Consider the following 23,523-nt stretch of genomic DNA (forward strand, 5'->3'; position numbering starts at 1 on the left):
GGCCTCGCGTCCAGTGCTGGAGTGTTTGGTTCAGTGGCCGACATGCTCGTTGCAATATACGACAAGGCCAGGTTCAATCTCATTCGCAAGTGGGTAGACGACTTCCTCGTAATAAAGCTACCACATCAGCTATGGACCGAGCACGATTTCATGGCTATAACATCATATTGCGGCGTCCCATGGAGCATCGAGAAGCTACGTTTATTCGCGTCAATACAGCGCTACATCGGCTTCGACTGGGACCTGGACCTCAAAGCAGTGTCCTTGCCCGCAAACAAGCTGCAAAGGATCCAAGACTTAGTTACAAGCTGGCTTCATATTGGTGCATCCTTCACCTCAAACGAAGCCTCCAGCCTCCATGGGAAACTCGTTCATGTAGCATGCATATACCCCCTCATTCGGCCTTTCCTTCGCTTGATAGCACGTTTTGCAGCAGTTTTCAAGTCCCATCGAGCACGCTTACAACCATCAGCTTCAGTTCGCGCAGATCTTCCTTGGGTCCAATATCTCTTATCGCACCTCCCCAACTGCGTGTCCCTTGCCAACCCAGAACCTCTCAACATCAACTGGTGGGGCGACGCGAGCACTTCGTTCGGCATTGGAATCGTTATAGGTTGCCACTGGGCCATCTGGCGCTGGGCCCCGGGGTTCAAAGTGGGACCGAAACAGGCGTTCGACATAGGTTGGGCAGAAGCTGTTGCAGTAGAGCTAGGCATTCGAGTGGCTCTGTCACTAGGTACTACTACATATTTCCTTCTAAGTGCCGCATATCTCACGTATGCCATCTTGGCAGACACCTTCTCTCACAGTGTACCAACTCGAAACAGATTCATTGTTTTCTCCGACAACGCAGGAATTGTTACAGTGACAAACAAGGGTCGCTCTCGGAGCTCCGAAACAAATGCGATACTAAAGAAGATCTATCTACTGCAAGCACTGAATCAATTTCGTGCCCATGCAGTATATGTTCCCAGCTGCGAGAACATTGCAGATGCTCTTTCTCGTGGCGACATCTCTGGCTTCCTCGCAGGTTTCCCGGAAGCATCCAGCCAGACATCTGTACCTCTCCCAGCGCATTTGACAGACAAGCTAGTCCCATTCGAGTGGTCGTAGCAATGGTTCCCCATAGTTCAGCCCTCCCCTCTCCCATAGCACCTTCCATACCAGTACACTCGTCTCGTCACCTGCAATTAAATCCCTCATCTCTCCGTCCTCCTTGCAGAGCAGAAGAACGCATTTTTCACTGGCACGGCACGAATACACCACCACCCTCAACAATCGAGCACCCATTGATACAACACATTGCCTCTCTCACCAACAGAGCCTCTCTGCGCGATACAGCGAGCTATGGAGCAGGCTTACGAAAATTCCATCTATTCTGCGACATATTCTCCATACCTGAATCGGCTCGCCTGCCAGCGTCCTTCGAACTTCTCCACTCATTTGTGCTCTGGGCGGTAACGGACCCAGACCCTAATGATCCTATCCTAAGCAAAGTTGATTCTGCAACCTTTGAACCGGTATCTCCTGGAGTCGCACGCAAGTATCTATCCGCTGTGCGAGCCTGGCATATCGCTCAAGGTTGGCCTCCCCCGCTTAATGATTCTAACCATGAATGCATCAACTGGTCTCTGCGAGGTCTAGAGAATTTGCATGGAAGGAAGCGCAAACCGCTTAGACCCCCCATTACCCTGACAATGCTCACGGCACTGAAGGCTACTCTGACATTATCAGATCCTTTCGACGCCTGTATATGGGCCATGGCATCCTGTGCCTTTTTCGGAATGATGAGATTCGGTGAAGTCTCTTGCAAGTCACGAGCGGCCTTCAATACATCCTTACATTTGACGAGAGCTCATGCCTTCTTTGGAACGGACTTGCGGAATTGCCATTATGCACATTTGGATCTGCCAGCGGCCAAAACTGCGCGCCCTGGGGAAACACAATCAGTTTTTCTCAATGAGCAGGGAGATTTATGCCCCTTAGCAGCCCTACGAAATTTAGCGCAAGTAGTTCCTGCCTCAGCCAACGATCCATTATTCTCCTGGCGAGACCGCAAGGGCAACATCCAGCCCATGGTTAAAGTGCGAGCATTAGAGCGCATCAACGCAATATTAATGGCTTGGGGTTGGGGCACATCGTTCAGACACTCGTTCAGGATTGGAGGTGCTTCCTTTTACTTGGCAAAGAAAGTAGACCCAGAGATTGTTCGCCTTGCTGGCCGCTGGAAGTCACTTGCATATGAAACATATATTCGAGCCTTCGAGCAAATATCTTCTCGTCACCTCGCTAATGCAGCATCCTTACAGTGACAGCCTCCACGGTGATTGGGCTAGCAGCTGGTCAGCCGCGATCCGTTCCGGCTGATGGGCAAGCGGCTCCAGCTGCTCGCGTCCCACCCGAGCTACGCTCGGACCAGCCCAACCACCATAAGGTCGTGTCACCGAGATCACATCAAGCCTAGCACAGTTGAAGCTGGATTAGCAAGGTGCCGGAAAACGGAGCCTGCGGAAGTTTCCGGCACCACGCGTCCAGCTGAGCGCAGCTGTTTTTTCCTTTCTCCTCCCGGCCCCCCAACTACATACATCTCCTCAAACGTATCGCTCAAACTCCCTTACGCTCTTTCTCGCTATGGACTTCATTCTTTTGCCCCCACCCACCTCTCCCTTAGTATTCAGTTTAAACAATAGTTTTGTTCATATCCGTTCAAGTACATGCTATCATTTAAAGCAATACAAGGTCTATCTGTGACACGTCCGAAATTCGTGATCAGTTGTCCCGCCCTCCCAGCGGCTCCAGCTGCTCGCGTCCCACCCGAGCTACGCTCGGACCAGCCCAACCACCATAAGGTCGTGTCACCGAGATCGCATCAAGCCTAGCACAGTTGAAGCTGGACGACAGAGCTGCCGAAAGAAAAGGCTGCGCGTGAACGCTCAGATCTCAACCATCCGGACATTGGGAGCGGCGGTCGAAGGTTCAAGAAGTTTAATTTAAGTACTTATAAATTCCATGCCATGGGTGATTATGTGCGATCAATTCGGCTCTTTGGTACAACAGACTCTTTTACCACACAAATAGTACGTGAATCTATCATATTCTCTCATCTCAATTTGATTTCGGACTAGGGAGAGTTGGCGCATAGGGCGCTAAAAGCGTTCTATCCATTAACTAATAAACTAGATACTCCGGCTCAACTTGCCAAGCACGAGCGTCGTCAACGTGTCCTACGGCGCGTAGCAGAAATAGGACACTCACACCTCCATACCGTCCTCTTGTCTGGGGAGACTTGAATGTAATCCACACCACCGATACCCATGGTTGGCTACTTGGGCACCAGAAGTCCTCCTGGGCTGAACCATACTACAGGTTGGACAATAGGTACGTCGATATCATCGCCGGAGCAGCTATCTCACTCAGAATGGTGTTTTAGATCTAACTCATCTTGAATTCGCGACAGTTCGTACCTCATGTTGTGCTTTAGTGTGGCGAGCAAGTTGGGCTGACTCCAAAATGTTCTAGATACGCTATATTAGACAACCGTAATCTGTGTATGTGTCGAGATGGACAACTTTGTGCTGTGCTAATACCTCATCTCTGACAACTAGTGTCAATGTTCTGCGTATGTCTCATGCGCAGGCGTGATCGTCTCAAAGTCTACCGCAGGCTACACATGATATCCATCCGCCAGCTTGAGGCTGGTGGCACACTTCTTCTCGATGGGTTATCGACATTCACTGCTACTGAACTCACAACGTACAACGACTTCGTCGCTCTCACCATCATCATAAAAGCTCTCACTCTCAAACGAGTAGATCTCAAGAAACGGGTATGCTTGTTCCCCTAGTATTCCTCACTGCTGATCATATTTTCTGTAGCTCATTACCGCACCAGAAGTTATCTCCGTTTTGTCCAAAATTCCGATCCTTGGAGACCTCTTAAACAGCCTTTACGATTGTTACTACGCAAAATTCTTCGTCGCACTCGGTACGTTTTTTCATATATACAATCCACTTTCGAGGCCCTTGTCTAGCCTTACATTATACTTGTCTAATGTGATTGATAACGATTGACATGTCGTGTCCATCCTTGAGCAGATGCACCCCCCGTCCTCGTGACTCCTCTCGCCTCATACCTGCTACTATGTATGAGAGATGCGCATCTGGCATACAGCCAACTTCTGGAGTCCTACCGCAGCCTTACTCTTGAAAGTCTTAGTGGTGCATTCGGCGTCGGCGTCTAGTTCGTTGACAGGCACGTATTATCTGCACGTACATATTCCTTGTCTCTGAGCGTCTCTTCTAGTGAGCTCTCACGGTTTAAAGGGTGCACAGTTACGACTTGGGCTCATTCTAGTGCTGCCGAAGTCCGGTTCGGTTCGGTTCTTGGGGCAAATTTTCCGAACGCCGAACCGTGTCCCATGGACATATGATCATGGTAAACCCCTCTAGACGGTTCTGTAGCAAAGGTCGAGTGACATGTGCACAATCTCTTGGCCAGCCATCAGGTTGATGACAGCCTTTGCCCGCTCCTGTTTCTCCAAAGATAACGACGTTTCAAGTCAACACTGGCGTCATCTCATGCTCGACTCGCGGTCAGCAAAAGTTGAATATAGCGCTACTCGTACCTGTGCATGCCAATGATTGGTGATTCCGCGCTGTGTCGTACAATAGCAATTACCCCAAAATGTTACTGTTCGTAACAGGTATATGTGGTGCAAAATTTGGTGTTCCAACCATGCGCCTTCAATACATTTTCCATAATAGTTACCCTTTTGTCTCAAAATTTACACGCTCACAGGGGTGACACCCGGCTTCTGTTAGCCAGCTTCCTTGATCGATCTTTTGGCGATACTCGATATTTGCAATAAAACTACGGGGTCTAGATGGGCATGCATAAGGCTTGCCTGCCATACGATTCCGATGCTATTCCGATGCTCGCCGCGTTTTGATGTTGAAGTCCTCATGTGTCCTTTCATCGGATACTTCCGCAGTGCAACCCTCATAGCGTGGTACAAGGTGCAACACGTTTAATTCTGGCCAAAAACGCTCGTCACGGAGCCAATTACTTGAACGCCCAGTCTAGTAGCCGTTATCCATCTCTTCAATAGATTTACGATCGCATGCGAAGTAAGCTTGTGTCAATCTCTTTTTGTAAAACTGATTGGATCTCTCAGAGAAGATGCCTGATGGCCACGACTCCACACACGACAGGGAATAACTATTCACAGCAGGTTCGTAATATGCTCCAACAGTCAATCCAGTAATGTGCTCCTGATGTCTCCTGTAGGGACATCAAGGTCCCCGCGTAACGTGTTACTCAATGGGGAGAGTGGGGTAGGCAAAAGGTCGCTCATAAACCTTATCATGGGCCGAGAACATCTCCTAATGCCCTCGCATGTACTATTACACATGCTCCGTATGGTGTGACGATCAGCGGGCAACACTTCAGGCTGTGGGATACAGCAGGTATGCATTCTCTCATGCTTAAGGTTTTGGCCCAGAGCGGCTCAATGATCATGTCATTAGTGTTTAAATGAGGGCTCAGAAAGCACAGCGCCTGCGGTGATGGCTGAAAGGAACTTGATTGCGTTCCTCCGATGTCTTAATCAGGAAAATGGTGTACATCTTCTTATATATTGTGTGCGTGGAATGCAAGCAACGAAGGCTCTGCAGACTCACTACAAGATATTCTCGGCAGTTATCCGTGATAGCAAAGTGCCCACGATTAGTGTGATGACGTGCCTGGAAGACTTCCGTCCTGTAATGACAGAGTAGTGGAATGAAACTAAGGACAAGCTCGCAACATATGGAATGCAATTCTCTGGACATGCTTGCGTTACCACTTTAATGGATGCACCCACATAGTCCCCAGATATTCACCAACGTCATGCACAGTCCTACAATGATGTCTGTAGAACTTCAGTAGAAGCATCCTACACCATTGTTCGCAGGCTCCTCACGAGTCACAACATCAGTAAATTCCCACAATCTGGACAGACCTACACAGAAGGCTCCAAAGTTCTTCTGAGGTTTGAGTTTCGACTAATTTTATATATCCTACCCGGGCTGAAGGCGAAGCCACAGCTCAAGAATACAAGTACGTGGGCATTTATTGAGTCTGAGCATCAGTATGATGGTCTCGTTTAGGGACGCTACTTCAATGATCACAAGTACCCGAGATGCGACTCCAAGCACGCAACTAATGTTTCCTAGTACCGCACAATTGGAGTCAGTTCAATCACCTGTAAGATGTACGCGCGCTGTTTATTCATGATCTAACATATAATTTCATAGACTACAGCGCAGCCTTCGACCTCGTCTACACCCCACCCAGATACTATTCACGCGGATCCCCCAGCCAGTGCCTCCATCCCGAGAATCCTTCCAAAACCTCAGCCAAAGTGCTAATCTGTGGCATCTTCACTATCTGAGCACCTCAAACACTGTGACCTCGAATGGTTCAAGGCAAACCATCAGCATGCGGCTGCTCCTGATTCTAAGCCTTCAAGTCCTGCTGCTCCACCCAGTGCGCTTAAGTTTTCAAATGATGTAACGGAGTCCCCTGTAGAGAAAATACGGCCATCTCGCATGCCAGCGAGGATACCTCCACGACCGGCATCTACTGAACTGACGACAATAAGTGAGCCTGCAGCTCCTGCGAATGCTGTTGGTCTGACGAGCACCTTGCCTTTCTCCGAGATTCCAGCGCCAACAGTTGCCAAAGAACTCAACGAAGAAGAAATCACATCCGTTGTAGTTGATGTTGTTATGACCGGCCCACCAACGGAAAATGTGCCTCAAGGTTCAGAAATACTCACGCCAGGAAACGTCGCTCTTGAGCTCACCACGCCATCGCCAAAACAAACTACCGATCCCCCAGCTCCAAGGCAGCCACTTGCGATGTGAGTGTAGAAAGCCAAAGAGACGAAATAACAATATTTTCACCTCCGGTGGATAATACCTGTCCGCAAGTCGCTTGTGCAAGATCCAGAGGGGAGATGGCTGTGATGATGTTTCGGCAAGGACTCGAGTCACCTCGCGGAACGATCAACCTTACGTTCGATCTCGATCATACACTCTATCTCCAAATTGCTCGGTGGGCTAAGCGCAAGTTGTCACCAACGTATGTGTCCTTTTCTCGCTGTTATCCACATATTCAGCGGTTCACAGAGATTTGGAACAAAGTGTCTGTGTGTCGTTCGCTTGTTATCATCTCCCTAGTCTCTTGCCAAATCCACCGGAAGATGATCAGCCAACTCCGTTCGAGAAACTTACGATGGATTCGCAATGCTCGTGGCCCGCAACTGGGGACCTTTCACTGCAGACAAAACGGGATGGGAAGGATTTTATTATTCCACTAGCTCTACCCATTTTCGCGAGTGTTACCGATGTTCTTGCAAACCACACTGAAGTTGTTTGGCAGGTTACTGCAGACAATTGCGTTGATATCTCCGCATCTATCAGAAGCGGAGAAAATACTTTTTCGATGGTCCAACAGAGCGACATGTCAGACTATATGTTCATTCTCCACGCCCATCATCCCACGCCTGCGCAGCTTAGCTATCTTGCTTCCTGCAGACAGAAGCGTGAGGATTGGGCGAAGACCACGCGTGCTTTTTGCACATCCGAACGGAAATCTTTATGGAGGCGATCCTAGTCGCGGACATGAAGGGTTCGTCATAATTAGTATTCTTGTAATTGACCCCCGAACTTCGCAGTCCCGTTGTGTATGTAGTACTTGTGCATTTCTAATCGAGCCAACAGTAAAGCCGTGTGAAGCCTATAGGCTGTGTTTGGGTAGGCTTGGCATTTGGTAAAGAGCGATTGAACAATACAAAGTGTTATCGCGTTTTGCAGAACAGGCTCCGCTATAATGAATACACAAGCTCAGTGCAACGACGGAAAGGGCTGTCTTTTCTTCATTTTGGCTTGCCCAAAAAAGAATTGATACACAGCTTCGAGTTAATGTTCCATATGGTAGTGGTGGAAAAAATAACCTGCGTGCGAGGCCCTACATTGCGTCACGATTCAGTCAAAGGATCAAGACGGGTGACGTAGGTGGCCGCTACTGGAGGCCAATGGCGGGTAATGGATTAAGCAGTGCTGGTCCTGGATCCCTGGCATATTCCACGCAGGACAGAAGATACTAGTAGAATTGCCATTCGTTCCAACCACAGCAATGAATACATCGATTCTGTAGTTGAACGTTGAACCACAAGTGTTCGATCGTCCTGAGTGTACGCACATTAATGCTACTTGCACGTTGTGTCATGCATGGCTCGCCAATAGAAGCGCGTCGGGAGCAGGATGAACTCCGTGAGCTTCGGCTTGAAGTTTGAGCTTGAGGCCTGCATGGAAGCTAGACGCCGAACTCGATCGATGCTGGCATGCACTGGACTGCCACACATCTGATGAAGTTCTAAACTGAATAGGGCGTTATCGTCATGCGAGCGCTTCGAATCTCCAGATACAACGAGGCAGCCATGCTGAACTTGGCTTGATATCAATGTTGATATCTTCAGGGTTTCAACCTGGCAACTCAAATGTCGCTAGCACCGTTGTTGGTCTCAGCGTTCTGGCAGCTCATCCTGCACAAACCAGTGTCCTTCAGTGCAAGAAGCTGAGTAGTCCGGGAAACAAGTTTTGGATGTTTCGTTAAAGAACTTGTCAAACTGAGTGGAAGAGTAGTAGGAAGGTTAGACAATACTTAGGAAAAACGTAGAGTAGCTTTGATGATCGTGGGATGCGTTGTTGTTATAAGTGCAAAATGTGCTTTGCAAACAAACACTTTGTAACAGCGAATCGCGAATCACAGCTCAATCGACACACCGAATAGACAGTCGGGGGCGAGGAAATAGAGTAGTGACGTTATGGCGAACTGAAATTGAAGTAAGGTTGATATAGTGTTGACAGGCAATGTATGACTTTGACAACACCAAAACAGTCTATAAAACATTTGTGCGCTTGTTTGAGGCACTAGAGCTAGAGTATGTGACGTGATTTTCGATTTGACGAAGCGTCGACAATATGATGTGCGAGCGAGTACAGAGTTCAAAAATTTGATGGCATCTATAATCCAACAGCGAAAAAATTTGAGTGAACGAAAGTATCCATGAAAACAAAAGTCCTCGAATGGCGTGATGGTTCTAATATGTGCGTGATTGATGACAGTGAATAGCAATAGCATAATTATGGTCGAGCTGAAACAATGGTGATTAGCCACATCGAGCATCTCCACAGCCGGGTTGCACGACAACTTGCCTAGTTGTTCTGTGCAGTAGAACCAGAAATAACCTAGTACAATGACAATCTAGCAGATCAACGCTATCCAGAATAGAGTGGAGGCCATAGGGCTGCCCTTGAGACCTTGCAAGAAGTCCCATGTTCTGACATCAGGGAACGCGCTCCCTGGACCGATACGGTTTGATTCGGTTGCGCGGGCGGCCATAACACAGATAGACCCAATGACCTAAGAGAAAGCGAGCGTGGCACAGACGTGCAATCTTGACAACGTCTGCAAGAGAATCATTCCCATACCGACGCCTTGCACGGCATCCAAAACCACAGAGGAAGACCAAGGTACGGTCCCCCTGAACCAGCCCACGGGATATAGAGCGCAAGAAATGAGGTGCCCCACGATGTCTGTGAAACATGATAGATCACTGAAGATCGATGCAACATCGACAAGATCATACCTGATACCATCTTGGAGCATCAAGACCGACAGGGGATACGGGCAAAAACCAAGTGTGCGTCTTACTCAAGGACGTGAAGATATAGAGCATGAAAGCCCAGACACCGATGAAAAAGATGATGAGAAGCACGATCGCCCATTTGGGGATCGGAATACTCCACAGGAAACTCCAGTTACGCCCATAGGGCTGCGATAATGTTAGAACATAAGGGTATAAAAGCACCGGGTCTAACATACCCCGCTGAGCAATAATCACGCAAGACTTTAGGTGCGAGGAGCCTTGTGTGGAGTATTAACATCATCAACTTTGCCACGAGTAAGAAAAGCCTAACCAAAGAACGAGTTTCCTTCGGAAGAGTGTTTTGAGAAAGTTTGAAACTTTCGGAGGAGTTGTCGATAGTACTCTGTTTGGTAGTTAGTATTATCCTTGAGAACTCAGATCGATGCGTGTCTGTCGTGGGATAAAAATGATCGAGCGAGTTCCAATCATCGTCACATCCCGGCAAGGCGGACTCAAGCGGCATGTTGAAGTATTGAGCAGATCCAAGTCTGTAGCACCCGTGGCGCTGCCATGCCTTGTTGCTCATCATAGCTTGACGGCCGAGAGTAGCAGTGTGATAAAAGTAATCACTTGGTCACCCGAAGAAATAGTTTGAAGTGTGGAGTTATAGATAGAAATTCTGCTCCTCGCCATAATAGATCTGTAAAAGCTAAGTCCTGCAGCGACAAACGTTCGAGTATAGCTCCTACCAATAGAACCCCTGGCATTACCAGGTATGTGATATAAGATGCGATGCGGATCTCAATGTGCCATTCGCCAAACTAGGCCAGCGGAAAACATTGAAATTGTTTGTTCCGAATGAATGCCTCGGATCGGTGAGGCCGGTGTTTGTATTCAAGAAGTCGTTGTTCACAAACATTCGATTCCAAGCAGTGACAAAGTTGATGTTGAGATCGTACACGACGGCCAAGTTTCTGGCCAAGTTTCTAAGATTAGTGGCGCAAGCATGAGTTGCAGATGCCTAAGCAGTCATGCCGTCGACAATGAGCTGTGTGGACTTGTCGACACGAATGGCATCTATATCAAGGGCTATGATAGTCATGCAGGAAAAGGTAGTGAGTTTGTCCATAACGAAAGGTTTCCATTCGCAGAGACGGTCCTGTACGGATGCAAGTTTGGAAAGTTCACGTTGCCAGTCAGGGTGCACACCATATCACCATATTGATCAAAGTCGGACTCGTGACAACCATCATAGCCTGTTACGGGTATTGATGGCCTAGGGGACAAAAGATAGTTAAGAGGGTTCAGGCACGAAGCGAACGAAAATAACTACTTACGGAAAATCAACATACTCCTCAAAACCTCAGAGGTAATTTGGTTTGTAGACTGCATCATATTCATCGAGAGTGAGTGGGGCGCTGACATTGAGTAAACTGGTGGGCGAGTGAGTGATGATTGTAATTGGTGGATATAGAGAACATTCCCTTCAAAACCGATAAGGTCGGACAATATTCCGACTGTGAAATCCAACATGATATACATGCCGCATGCGTGTACTGTGTCGACGAAGTTTACCCAATCATCAATAGTACCCCAATGATGATCCAATACAGAGAAGTCGAGAATAACCTGAAAAAAGTGAGCATGAGTTGTGGATGAGATTGAGATAAAGACATACTGTCGGCTTGCCATATCACGTTCAAGAATATCGTGCCTGAGAGAGATATGGCTTTCACGCCCATACCTTGGATGTAGTCGAGCTGTGAAATTAGACATTTGAGTTCACCGCCGAAACGAAGTTGGGTTTCTTCCCAATCTCATTCGTATGGGAAGGCAAAGAACTGATTGTTTGTAGGGTCACCATCAGCTAATTTGTCCATAAGGACTGTGTATATTGGAATTGAGCGCCAATTCTGCGGAGAAGGAGTGTAGGTGGTGTCCGTTCCCATGGTTGAATAATCTGTAGGGGGCTGAGCGGATTGGTTTACACTAACGAGCCTCATGCGAAGTCGTCTGATTTCATTCTTTCTCGTAGCTTGACTTTTGCGTTTAATGTGCGGAGGATCGACAAGGTGTAGAGCTTGCCTGTGTGAAGCAGGAATACGAAAACTAGACGGTTTCCGTTTGTCTGCGTATCGTCAGATTTGTTGGTATGTGAACAACTTGGAGTTACACTCACGTTGCGCGAAAAGAACAGTCCTGCGCAAACAGCAACGCAGAGCGATCACCAGACTGCAGATTCTGTGGCAACAATGCAGAACCGTAAGAGTGCTCCGTCGAGACGGTGCACGCCAGTCTTGTTTTTCCATAAGAAAAAAGCGACTGTTGGATCACATCAATCAAATAAGGTCTTGGCGAAGTTGAAAGGCTGGAAAAGGCTCACGGATAACAGAAAGAATGACATCGATCATTTCAAAAATGTAACATCACTAGGCTTGGGATTGACGATGCTCGGACGTGAAAAAGCCTTCGCCTAACATGTCACATTGACGTCAGATTCAAACAGCAAAAAGATAAAGATAATTGCGCCATACGGAATTATTGTGAACGCGAACAACATGGCTATCCACCAGCTCCCCTTCGTCACCTAGTACAACCAAAACTTTGAGAGTTTGCGTTAGAGCTGGTACTTTCAATGCATACTCGCCAGCAGCGTCAGAGGAGGAAGAGCTTGTTCGTTCTACTAATAAAACCGTTCAGGAAAAGTGCGAACCATGTTCACGGAAGCATCAACTAAGCCCCAAAAGTCAAACCAGAGTTCAACATGATGATACATCGACGTACCAGCATCCTACGGTCTACATCAGACTTCCAAGCTATGAATCCTTCGAACGCCGTCTGCGCACTTTTACAAGCACCGGACATTAAGCACAACACTCGCGCTAAACCAAACCAAACACTCACAGAGAAAGTGGAGTAACGAAAGCAATGAAAATATTATGACCGAGGATATGGCCATCTTTGGTTTGTTCATCAATCATGACCAGTTGCGGAGATTTGAATGCTCTTATTAGGGGAGCTCAGAGTAGGGCAGTCGTGAGTTGTCAAGGGCTAAGAAGACTGGCGCCGTGGTCACGTGGTGTGGAATATGAATCTATTGCATCCGCGGTGGGTCGTGAAATCATGTAATGTGGTATGCGTCGTTTTACCCAAGGCTTGCCATGACGAAGCTGCCGATAGGGCACACTCTGGCGCCGTGGGTGCGCGCCATCCCAGCATGACCCGTCCACCCCGGCTTAGAATATTAGTCAAAAACGAACCTATGGTGAGTCTATGTGAACTTTATTATGACTCAGTCCTTCTGATGCTGAACCATGTCGGCAGTGAAGCTATCAGCACAATGTAAGGGTCTCGAAGCTGCACTCGCTCAGATGCAACAGGAACTCATATTCGAACTTCCCCTTATCGTGAATGGCTCGCCGGTCTGTGCAGCTGTCAGCATGTCACTAGCCAATTCGTTGACGACTCAGCTTTCTGTGGATTTTAGATTAGAACTGGTAAACTTGCAAAGCAGCCCATACTCTCCGATCACGCTCGCCATCTCTGCACATACCACGAGTCAGATGATTTGACTGTAGTCAGCGCGATTGATGGTGCCCACTGCCAAGGCTGAGTGGGAGGCCATGTCTTTGAACAATCTCGCCGTCTTCTTCCTGCGTGCTGCAGAACTTGTTAGCGGCAAGTAATATCAGCTACCATGCTTGGTCAAGAAAAGACCGCTTGGCAGGCCAATATTGATGCTGCCTCCGAGGTGTGTAAGATGATATTATCTTGATGGCAGTTGATTGATGTAACTTTCGTAGCTGTTGGACTTCTTCCGTTTCGGCGTCAAATATGTTGAGGAGCTCTACGCACAGCAGCCTCCTAAGAATATGGAAGTAAGTCCAGTATGGGACACTGGCAGATTTCCGAGATGATTTTGATAAGATAGAGACCTTTGGTCTTATTGAAGGCCGAGTTAAGTATACACGTAAAATCGTGGAAATTGAAAAATTTTAAGGGCTCTGAGTCAAGTGCGTCTCTCGGTTAGTCGGGAGCACGATGTGATTAGGTTTCAAAGTTTGCAGCCATAAGAACTTGGGCGAGGGCCAACCCTTGCTTCGCTTCGTACTTCGCATTGTACGCCGCATCAAACATGGACATGGTGGTAAGTAAACTACAGCTGAGAGAACGTCATACGGCAAGTCAATGTTAATTATTATAATCATTTGTCATCTAATGGTGTAACTAATACAGCTCCATTCACTTTTACTCCCATCGAACACACGGTATCCCCGAGCGAGATCAATGCGGTTATGGACAGAGCGCAATGGCCACTACGTATCTTATATCACTCCCTGGATAAATTGCTACTTTTTGCACGCTGCACATGCCAAGCCTGATTTCATCACAGACGACATCATCAACAAAACGAAGCTCCTCGTTGTCAAGGAAGGCCACTATCGGGATCCGTTCTCGTTGCTCAAAAAGGCGGTTTCTGTTGCTAATCAAAAGGTAAATGACGACGAATTGCAAGCGATAGCATCCCTTATGCATGAAAATGGAACACGATGGTTGAAAGCGCGACTAGAGGATGGCTCGCCATCTCGTTTAAGACCGGCGGACCTCCAGGATGACATAGTGGAAGCCGGGCGCAGGGTACGAGATGAGCTTATACTACGGGGGGTCCGTGAAGACAATGCTAGGAATGTGGCGGACGTGTGGTGTAATCAAGTATGTGCCTATCATTTCACGAACTATTCACTAATGACATACAACAGTTTCGAGATGCGGAGCTGCAAGGCCGCATCATGGGTCATTGGTCGACCTCTGTGTGCCCTTGGTTGTACAATGAGAAAAAGGATTCCGCAAAGGAGAAGGCTGTTATGATGTTTTTGAACAAAGTTAGTAGCATTCTATGGAGTTAACTTGCTAGATATCATTTACTTGCTTGATATTCACTAACATTGTGCAGTGCAATACTTGGGTCGACGGGGTGATTATCCTGCAGCAGGGCAAGCCGGTCATATCGAAACTTCGCAAACGTATGTGGTTTCACGCAGGCAACACTTCCATTCCTCCTAAAACTGGTGCGAACATAACTGCTCCTATTGGGCCCGGTTCTCGCAAGCCTGACGGCGTATTGATGGACACAACGAGGCCTATCAACTCCATTGAATGGATGGATGTTATCTCTGCGCTAGAATTCAAGTATCGCAACACCACAAACCTCATGGAGGATGCAACGGATTACATGTCAGAGATAGCACGACTCGTTTTGACGAATCAGATCGATCGGCGATACTTCGTGGGTCTGCTCTTGTTGGGTACCGATCTCTTCGTGTACACATACACTCGCGGCGGATCGTCAATAACTGCTCCAATCGACATATATCACGACGTTAATGGTTTCCTTAATTGCATGGCGTGGTTCAAGCACGTCGACTTGGAGTTCCTCGGTTATGATAATTCTATTATAAGAAGCACCGGCGGCTTCAAGATGGCCTTGAAGGAAGATGCTCAATCAGTGCATGAGGCGATGACCGATATCGTATCAGTGATCTACAATAGCAATTCGGCCATTGGCCGTTCTACCAGGATCCTGGGCCTTACCTACCAACGCACCACTGCTGAGACAGACAGCTTGATCGTGAAGGATGTGTGGCAGCACGTTGAGCTCGCCTCAGATGGAGAAATTCACAAGTTGCTGGAGGATCATGGGCGTATCGATAAGATGCGCAAACGTTTAGGCAGTAAGTCCAACTTAGATTCATGACGCGCATGTTGATCTGATTGAAGTAACAGGCAGGTTCCCAGAACGTATTTATAAAACGGCCGCAGAAACCGGACTTACAGAAGAACTGCTCCAGTCCTGGGGCACTTCGCCCCAATGGGATGATTCGAACGTCGAAGGAATGTATCCCTGGCATCTTCCTATACGAGATAATCGGTTTTCTGTGAAACCTCTCGAGATGACAGATGGCAATGACGGCCAGAAAGCTTTAGACAGTGTGCCAAACATTTTAAAGGAAATGACTGAAACCAGCGACCCTTTAGTCCACTGTCGCACAATATTTCGCACCCCGGCCGTCAGATGCACTTGGTTCTCTTGTCGCCGTGAGTTTTTATATTGTGTATTGGATTCACTACTAGGTAAGCATGTAATCACTACCGCGCCTCCTATCTCGTCTCACACATTATCTGCAGGTCATCTTGAAGCGTGCAGGCGTGGGATCATGCACCGCGACACCAGCGACGGTAACGTTTGGTTCTGGGTTCCCCAGACAGATCCCCAATATGCAGTTCCAGAATGGTATCTATCACCCCAGAATGGTAAACCAGAATTTTGCACCCTGGAAATCCCTGCACCCTGGTTTCCCAAGCGTCCTGGGATGGCCGGTGATTTCGGCCTTGGCCTGAACATGTTGGATGAAACCGGTGCGGCCAATGCTGTAACTACCACTGTACGTCCTCGTGTCATTTCCGTCTCTTTGTGCTCATTTTTTTCGCAGGGAACTTTCCCTTTTGGCACCACCGCCGACTCAAAAGAGGCTCCCCACCTCACGCACGACCTAGAGTCATATATTTTCCTGATTTGGATCGTGGGCGTGAATTTCAAGGGTCCGTACCATCAGGTCGAACACTGGACTGATCCTCCAAAGCCGGGACCCATTCCTGACAACTCTATGCCCAACGACAAAGCCAGCGACCTCATATCCAGCAAATTCCAGCGACCCTCCTGCCACTGGTCTGGCAAAGGTCAGCCTTCTACATCGGTTAAGCGGGTTTCCGCAACGCAACGCACCTCTGCCATAAGTGGCGATGAGGAGTTTGAAAGGCGGAATGCGATAGTCCCTGAGTGGGCCAAAATGGGCTCTCTAGACCTGCGGACCGAGCCTGTGCTGCGCCAGAAAAAGGCCGTCTCCTGTGAGATATTCGACCTGTCACTCCATCCATATTGGAAGGTCGGCAAACTCAGTGATGGATGGCGCAAGTTGTTTAACTTGCTGTGGCCAACCCATGAAGACAGTCGCACAATCGATGAGAAACGCTCATCCTTGACCCACGCCGCGCTCGTTAGTGTGATAAGGGAAATGATACCCTTGATACCCCCGGCTGATGATGGAGCGCCCAGCAAGGTAGTGGTCGAAGATGCTCGACAGAGGTACTCATCATCTATCACTCGCTTAGTGAATGTGGACAGATACAAGTTTGCCCCTCCCATCTCTCCCTCTTTTTATGACTCTGGAGCCTCGGCTCCACCACCATCTTCCGACCCTTCTCGTGCTGCACTGTCATCCGCTCCATCTTCCTATCAGTTCATCATGTCTGGTCCGGAGTCGATGTATCATTTATCTCAGAAGCGCCCTTCAGACACATCCACTAGCGGACCTTCACCACAAGGAGGCACTTCTTCGCCTCAACCTGCCGGCAATATTGGTAGTCGTACCTCCGGCCCTGTGTCTAATAGTTCTGGCAAACGTCGGAAAGTCTGATCTGTTCACTTCTTAATTCGTCGTTTGTACATAACTTATTCGATCGTGCATACACGGCCAACTGCCGCAGATATATCTGTACAAGCCCCCACTTCATTTAACCTGAATTCCGGTTTCTTGATTTATGTCTGTGACCCGTCCATTATTCACTATATCAGAATGGAGCGGCATAATTGTCAAAGTAAACATGTGACCAAATACAATAGCCGCAACCCATCACCATCATGTTGGTAAGTAAGGGAGACTAGTCTCGCAGTTCACTTGATTGGGAGCGCTCACAAGTACTCTCGGCGTCAACGCGCGCGAGCACGTGTTCCATCATGTTCGTAGCCTGACTTGTTGCGTACCACCACTCTGCTCTGTCTGCGCACCTGAGACCCTTCCCAATTTCGCTAGCTTTACTTGGGATCCAATATAAGTATAACCTATTCATGTCACAAGTATCAAGCACGGACGACGCCGAGGATCAGCTCAGTCACAACGCTGAGCAGCCTCCCCCGCAAATTGACGCCATAGGACCCATCGAAGAGTAAGTTGCAGCTTCCTGGAATCTGTCACCCATCTAACAGCAAGACAGGGAGAAGATATCTGTTCCTTTGACGAAGCTGCCACCACTGGCAGAGATGTAAGGGTCTCTCTTCCCTGATGGGCGTCTGCGCCGTTCCTTACCAGAACTGCAGCTCGAATGCTGGGCCTTCACAGCCGTCAGAACCTCACATACAAGGAAGCACACCCAATGTTCCACCAGTCGCCGATTTAGTTCCGTGAGTTCTTGTCGACAATGGCGTCAAACATGCCCCTGAATTGTCTCAGCGAGGGGGAAAGGTCGTGGCGGACAAGGACCAGCCCACTCTAAGCGAATTGTGAGCGAAAAAAATAAGTCAAGCGATCGCAACTGACGACACTGTACACGCAGAGCAAATGTGATGAAGCAAGTATTGGACATTCTCCAGGACTCCACGATTGCGCCAAAGATCGGAAAGGACAAACGGTCTCGTTTCTGGGGGTGTACAAACGAGTCGCAGAGGAACACGACGGCGAGTTCCTTGAGCAATACACTACTGAGATGGACATCGTCTTCATTTTCGTAAGTTTAGCGTTCTTATCTTCGGCGCATTGAGACTGATGTTTGATCAGTCTGGTCTTTTCTCAGCTGTCAGCACGGGTTTCATCGTTGCGATGGAGTCTAATCTCAGTTCCGACCCCAGCGACACGACGAATGCCCTTTTGAAGCAACTCGTGCAGATCGGACTCGACAACCTCGCTGAGGCGGGCACCGCTCCCGCAGACACAGAATCTACGTGGTCGCCATCTGCGTCGGCTGTGAGGATCCAATTGGTCGCATATTCAAGCTTATCCATGAGCTTGCTCGCTGCATCCGGGGCTGTACTAGGCAAGCAGTGGCTCGGGTGCTACAAGTCGAACAGATATGGCCGCGGCTCGGAGGAGGGACGAGGCAAATGCAGGCAAGAGAAGTTCGACGGCAATGTTATCTACTATCGTAAATATACTCAAAGCTCATTTCACTCCTCAGGCCCTGTACATGCGATTGGCGCATTCGCACAGCGATCTCTTCAACAGTTAATCACTAATCTTCATAACTGGCTGCATATTGTCCTCCGCTTTTCCACAAAGGTCGTGGACTCAGAAGCACAATTGCTTGGACCGAATTTAGATGTTTCGTCGGACAGTTGACTGGCATATCCTACCTGTGGTTTGGCGCCATGGGCATGGGAGCGTATTGCGGTCAGACTGGTTCAGATGGGGAGCGCTTCAAGGTGAGGCGTGAGCAGCCCGCAGCCTGCAGCCTGTACGCTACATTAATCCATGACCGTCCCTTCTAGGTTCTGGATAATGCGTATGAGCTCGGTTGTACTTTCTGGGACACTCCCGATGTCTATGGAGACAGCGAAGAGATCATTGGCAAATGGTACGTCATACTGTACTGTGACAGTACTATTAGGCCCTCACAATTCAGGAGCGCAGGTTCAAGCTGAACCCCGAAAAGCGTAGCAAAATATTTCTTACCAAATTCCGTATCATCGTCAGTGGATCTGACGGTAGAGACGTTGATGGGTCTCCAAAATATGTCCACGAGTCATTTGCGAAATCACCAAGGTTGCTTGGCGTTGACAAGATCGATATTTACTATTTGCACAGGTGCGCCTAGCGTGTCAACAGGTCACTCAAACTTCATTATCATCGTCATGCAGACCTGATCACCAAACACCTATTGAAGTACGTCTCTGTATGTGGACCCTCTGAATCAATTAGGAAACTGTCGTCATCGCTGGAAAGACAGGGGAAAGTGAAATATCTTGGGCTGTCAGAATGCACTGTGGATACCTTGCGCCGTGCTCACAAAGTGCACCCTATCGCTACCGTCCAAGTGGGGCATTCGCCTTTCACACTCGGCACTGAGGACTCAAAGCTCAATATTTTGAATACGGCTCGCGAACTTGGAATCAAAATCATCGCCTACTCGCCTCTTGGGCGTGGTTTGATCACGAGACAGTATGTAAGTATCGCAGACCAGTAAAACTGATTTGGATGCTCACCGGACGAAAAGAAATTTTCAGATGACTTCGAAACCAATGACTTCAGGGGGATGATTCCCAGGTACGTGTCATGTCATTGTCTGGTAGGGGCTCACGTGAACTGTACTTGGTTAGATACGCAAAAGAAGACTTCCCGAACATCTTAAAACTGGCAGACGACCTCACGAGAGTAGGCGAGCAATATAATGCTACCGCTGGACAGGTCGCGTTGGCTTGGCTTCTTCCCCAAGGTGAAGATGTCATCCCCATTCCCGGTACAAAGGTCAAGGTCAGTAGCTATATAGCCTTGGGTATTCATGGTTTTGACTGGCACAGTATCTCGAGGAGAACCTCGGTGCTGTCAACGTGTCGTTGAGTCCTGAATCAGTCCAGGAAGTACGTGTTATTGCGAAGAAGGCTGATTGGGTGGTTGGGGATCGTTATCCTCCAGCGGCCATGAAGGCGCTGTATGCAGAGACCCCACTTCCGAGGAGCACCTGAACTGCACTTGAACTCGAGCCCCATGGACTCATTCTCAATCATTACAATTGTACTTGTACATACATGAGGCAATCTCAGATGCATGTTTCTGTCGACCGATGATGAAAGGTAGTGCTGAACCATAAGTTTCTGCGCATTCGAACGTCCTACCGTGACTTTCCTATATACAAGGACACCCCTTCGGTTGGCTCTTGGACGATGTTTACAGTAGCAACTCATCAAATATTAGCACATTCTTTGCAAGTAGATAGTGTTTCTTCGTGTTCCCACTCTCGACAATGTTGTGTACAATTGACTGAGTGAAGAAATCAGTCCGAAGGTCGAGAGCATGATTCACGCCAGCGTCAAACCTCAACGTGTGCCATCAGTGAACCGGTGAACAAATGAGAATGGTATTTAAAGCATATATTGTTGGAGTCGGACGCACCTGAGGGACACCTGTTCCCACACATGTTAGTGTCGTCATCAGGAAATTCTCACATTTACTTTATGTACTTAAATGACTTAATAAGCACAAATAAGTAGGAGTGCTGGATAAGTACATCAGCTTCTTTGCCGCTATAGATGGAAAAGATGATGGCCTTGGCAGCCCCCTTGGTGCACTGAAGGATGTTGCGGTTATTCAGGCTGCCTTGACTAGTGGTGGCGAACTCATTGATCTCGAGAAACTCATCAGCCAGTCCTAGATGGGCATGTGGCACGGAAAAGTCGCGGAAGTATATGATGTACAAAACAATCGGCATGTAATTATGGGATTTGTTATCGACGGCAACCGTTTCTTTGCGCCATACACATGTATGTATTTTGATGTCGTGTAGTTTCGGATGCTATATGTTTGCTATGTCCCTACTATCCCTTCCGGTGCAATCGGCACCCTAGGGAAGTCGGCAGGTCACACATTTTGGCAGGAAAACGTTATGCTTTTGTTACAATTGGTCACATTTCGTCACATTAAACCCTGCGAAAAAGCGTGACTGCCGACTTCTGTGGGGTGCCGATTGCACCGGAAGGGATAGTACTAATTAGAATGCGTGATGGTATGGAAAGACTTTCAGGAATTTTAAGCTACGTCACAAGTCGACAATGGCACCCTGATGGAAAGGGTAAAGCGAACTAGGCAAGATTGGTTCGTAGTTTGTAAGTTTTTGCGATATTGTGGTGAGACGAGTAGTGGGATGCATATAAGTGCAGGCAGCATTGAACAATTAACCCTACTGATGCGACCAGGTCAAAACCACCTGTGGGTGCAAATTGAGTGATGGAGATCTTCAAACACAATTTGCACACCTCAGGGATTATTATGACGATAGCCCACAGTGAAATCAACTCCACAATTAAACCAGGGGATCCAGACTTCCTGCGCAAAACTCAAAAAACGAATGGTTCGATATGCTGAGAAAAAAGTATCGAAAACAGAGGCGACATAGCGATTACAAAACGCGGAATGTCCAACAGTGAAGAAACAGACGCTTATCGTATACCAGAAGGCGGTGGCAAGGGCTGAGTGGGAGGAAGAACAAGATTTGTAGGAAGACGGAGATTGAGATCGGTAAACACCCTGTATATTACACCCGCCGACACACCAGCCTTGATCAGATATTCAGGAGAAACGCCCCAGCCTAGGAGATCAAGTACGATGTTCTTAGTGTGATCCAGGTCTTGGCGAGTCACTGTGAGGAAAGTTTCAGTCGACATTTACATTGTACAGAGGAATAGAAGTGTTGACATACTAGGTCCCATATCCGGACGTTGTGGTGTTGTTGATGTGGCGGTCAAGCCGCAGGCAGTGATTGAGGGAGAAGGTAAACGGGAGCTCTGAGCAGAGTCAGAGGAATGACTTGTGCCACTTGATATATTCAACAGCTGGCCCCCGATTCCGGGAGAAGTTGAAGCGGTACTTGATGTGTCTTCCTCGGAAATCTCTCCTTCCTCTAGGTTATCTTGATCTGTTACCGCAGTGATTGACGATGGAGTCTGGAGCTCGTCAGATTGCCCATACTCTAGAACTGCAAGCGCTGGCTTCAGAGATGTCTTGTCTGTCATGTTGGAGAAGAATTAGAAGCTATAGGACTTAAAAAAAGTGACAGGCTATCGAACACGATGATGGCGAGAACATAAAGTTGAACTTCTAGTGCTGCGTACTATTGGAGTTGCCCACCGATTTGTCACGTGCTAAACGGCAACCAGCAACTTCGCCATGCGAACTTCGAAGGGATGGACCATTTTTGGTCTCACGTGACGCCAAAATGGTCGTGCAAGTGAAGACCATTTGCAAGACCAATCGTACGTCACGTGACATTGGTTGAGAAAACGCAGGAGGGAGACACAACGCTAGCTATCGTGCGGAACGGGGAGAGAACGATTCACTGCTGGGGATGTAGTGAAGAAAGATCCCTCGTCTAGGGTTTCTAAGAAGTCACTGCAGCAACTAAGTGGGGCGCATGGTGGAGTGACCATAAAACGACATACGTGAGGACTAAAAATTCGTTCCCTAAGGTTTCGGGCTGATACAGAAATGCGCCAGAAGGAACACTCATTGGCCATGCGGTGGTAGCTGGAGGAGGAGGCATTGTTGAACCATACATAGGCTCTGCGTAGATCGCTCTCAGCACGGGGAATATAGAATCATGATATACGCACGAGCCATCGACCTTGCAGGATCAACACCGTTTGACGAAGTAGTTGGAACAGCATCAGAACCCTGCTTCCCACCAGTCTTCGGTGGTCGCTGCTCGTCATGGCAAAGATGACCAATCTCGCGCTTGATACTACAAACATCAGCACATGCAACCGTGTATGTATCAAGTATGTTCGAGGGTGCTCACCAGCGTTAGCAGTGTCTGCCTTCGTCGCAAGTCATATGACTACGTCGACAATAGAGGCACGCGTGGTTGACCTTTCTTCGTTTCATAGTCTTTCTTTTCTTTGAAGGATCGTCGGCCTCTGGTGTATGGGAAGTCGATTCTGGCTCATGGTGACCAGAAGGATCCACTGCTGGGCCGGCATATGGATGGGCGGTAACAGCATAGTTTGTCATGGTGTGTGTGGGATAGATTAATCCAAAGTATACCAACCAAGGAAAGATCGAATGAAAATCGAGTAATAATATTCTAGTCGTTGGCTCGTAGGTGGAGTTTCTAGGTTTCTGAGCCTGATCACACGATTTTGGAAGCGTATAACATTGCAACGTATCGCCTGCTCACAAGGACCTACAGCATGCCGCGGCGGACCCCAAACACCTCGCTCGCTTGATACACGAGGAACACAGTACAAAGACTCATTGAGTGGCAGTCACGCTATGTAAAATACTAAACAA

At 48.2% G+C, this 23,523-nt stretch overlaps 9 protein-coding genes across 9 annotated transcripts; 6 read left to right on the plus strand and 3 right to left on the minus strand.

Moving 5' to 3' along the window:
• Positions 1 to 1,115: 1,115 nt before the first annotated feature.
• F5891DRAFT_963429 (uncharacterized protein) lies at positions 1,116 to 2,312 on the plus strand (the record flags this gene model as incomplete). Its single annotated transcript, XM_041376001.1, has 1 exon — positions 1,116 to 2,312. One exon carries the CDS (start codon positions 1,116 to 1,118, stop codon positions 2,310 to 2,312), a length of 1,197 nt encoding a protein of 398 aa, XP_041218722.1.
• Positions 2,313 to 3,670: 1,358 nt separating this feature from the next.
• On the plus strand, positions 3,671 to 4,240 carry F5891DRAFT_986141 (uncharacterized protein; the record flags this gene model as incomplete). Its single annotated transcript, XM_041377701.1, has 3 exons — positions 3,671 to 3,826; positions 3,876 to 3,984; positions 4,095 to 4,240. The coding sequence occupies 3 exons, from the start codon at positions 3,671 to 3,673 to the stop codon at positions 4,238 to 4,240; spliced, it is 411 nt and encodes a 136-aa protein (XP_041218723.1).
• Positions 4,241 to 6,074: 1,834 nt separating this feature from the next.
• Positions 6,075 to 7,753, plus strand: F5891DRAFT_1067785 (uncharacterized protein). Its single transcript, XM_041363160.1, has 7 exons — positions 6,075 to 6,243; positions 6,294 to 6,400; positions 6,509 to 6,669; positions 6,706 to 6,901; positions 6,922 to 7,122; positions 7,170 to 7,374; positions 7,423 to 7,753. The coding sequence occupies exons 1-7, from the start codon at positions 6,130 to 6,132 to the stop codon at positions 7,654 to 7,656; spliced, it is 1,218 nt and encodes a 405-aa protein (XP_041218724.1). The 5' UTR covers positions 6,075 to 6,129; the 3' UTR covers positions 7,657 to 7,753.
• A 1,556-nt stretch (positions 7,754 to 9,309) lies between these two features.
• On the minus strand, positions 9,310 to 10,217 carry F5891DRAFT_1208111 (uncharacterized protein; the record flags this gene model as incomplete). The annotated part of the gene is made up of 4 exons (XM_041369095.1): positions 9,310 to 9,468; positions 9,537 to 9,641; positions 9,695 to 9,880; positions 9,927 to 10,217. 4 exons carry the CDS (start codon positions 10,215 to 10,217, stop codon positions 9,310 to 9,312), a joined length of 741 nt encoding a protein of 246 aa, XP_041218725.1.
• A 339-nt stretch (positions 10,218 to 10,556) lies between these two features.
• On the plus strand, positions 10,557 to 12,171 carry F5891DRAFT_986144 (uncharacterized protein; the record flags this gene model as incomplete). The annotated part of the gene is made up of 4 exons (XM_041377702.1): positions 10,557 to 10,809; positions 11,080 to 11,100; positions 11,169 to 11,332; positions 11,887 to 12,171. 4 exons carry the CDS (start codon positions 10,557 to 10,559, stop codon positions 12,169 to 12,171), a joined length of 723 nt encoding a protein of 240 aa, XP_041218726.1.
• A 3,534-nt stretch (positions 12,172 to 15,705) lies between these two features.
• F5891DRAFT_963433 (uncharacterized protein) lies at positions 15,706 to 16,335 on the plus strand (the record flags this gene model as incomplete). Its single annotated transcript, XM_041376003.1, has 2 exons — positions 15,706 to 16,137; positions 16,186 to 16,335. Coding segments are annotated over 2 exons (582 nt in total), but the record flags the coding sequence as incomplete, so codon positions are not given.
• A 2,534-nt stretch (positions 16,336 to 18,869) lies between these two features.
• Positions 18,870 to 20,207, plus strand: F5891DRAFT_963430 (Aldo keto reductase; the record flags this gene model as incomplete). The annotated part of the gene is made up of 8 exons (XM_041376002.1): positions 18,870 to 18,947; positions 19,014 to 19,103; positions 19,163 to 19,329; positions 19,383 to 19,421; positions 19,444 to 19,687; positions 19,739 to 19,788; positions 19,842 to 19,995; positions 20,043 to 20,207. Coding segments are annotated over 8 exons (987 nt in total), but the record flags the coding sequence as incomplete, so codon positions are not given.
• Positions 20,208 to 21,677: 1,470 nt separating this feature from the next.
• F5891DRAFT_1208116 (uncharacterized protein) lies at positions 21,678 to 22,250 on the minus strand (the record flags this gene model as incomplete). Its single annotated transcript, XM_041369096.1, has 2 exons — positions 21,678 to 21,877; positions 21,938 to 22,250. 2 exons carry the CDS (start codon positions 22,248 to 22,250, stop codon positions 21,678 to 21,680), a joined length of 513 nt encoding a protein of 170 aa, XP_041218729.1.
• Positions 22,251 to 22,538: 288 nt separating this feature from the next.
• F5891DRAFT_1196779 (uncharacterized protein) lies at positions 22,539 to 23,244 on the minus strand (the record flags this gene model as incomplete). The annotated part of the gene is made up of 5 exons (XM_041368360.1): positions 22,539 to 22,626; positions 22,677 to 22,797; positions 22,848 to 22,968; positions 23,033 to 23,047; positions 23,104 to 23,244. 5 exons carry the CDS (start codon positions 23,242 to 23,244, stop codon positions 22,539 to 22,541), a joined length of 486 nt encoding a protein of 161 aa, XP_041218730.1.
• Between the last annotated feature and the right edge of the window lie 279 nt (positions 23,245 to 23,523).

This window comes from Suillus fuscotomentosus (genome assembly GCF_016647785.1).
Source record: "Suillus fuscotomentosus strain FC203 chromosome Unknown F5891scaffold_107, whole genome shotgun sequence".
In the NCBI taxonomy this organism is placed as follows: domain Eukaryota; kingdom Fungi; phylum Basidiomycota; class Agaricomycetes; order Boletales; family Suillaceae; genus Suillus; species Suillus fuscotomentosus.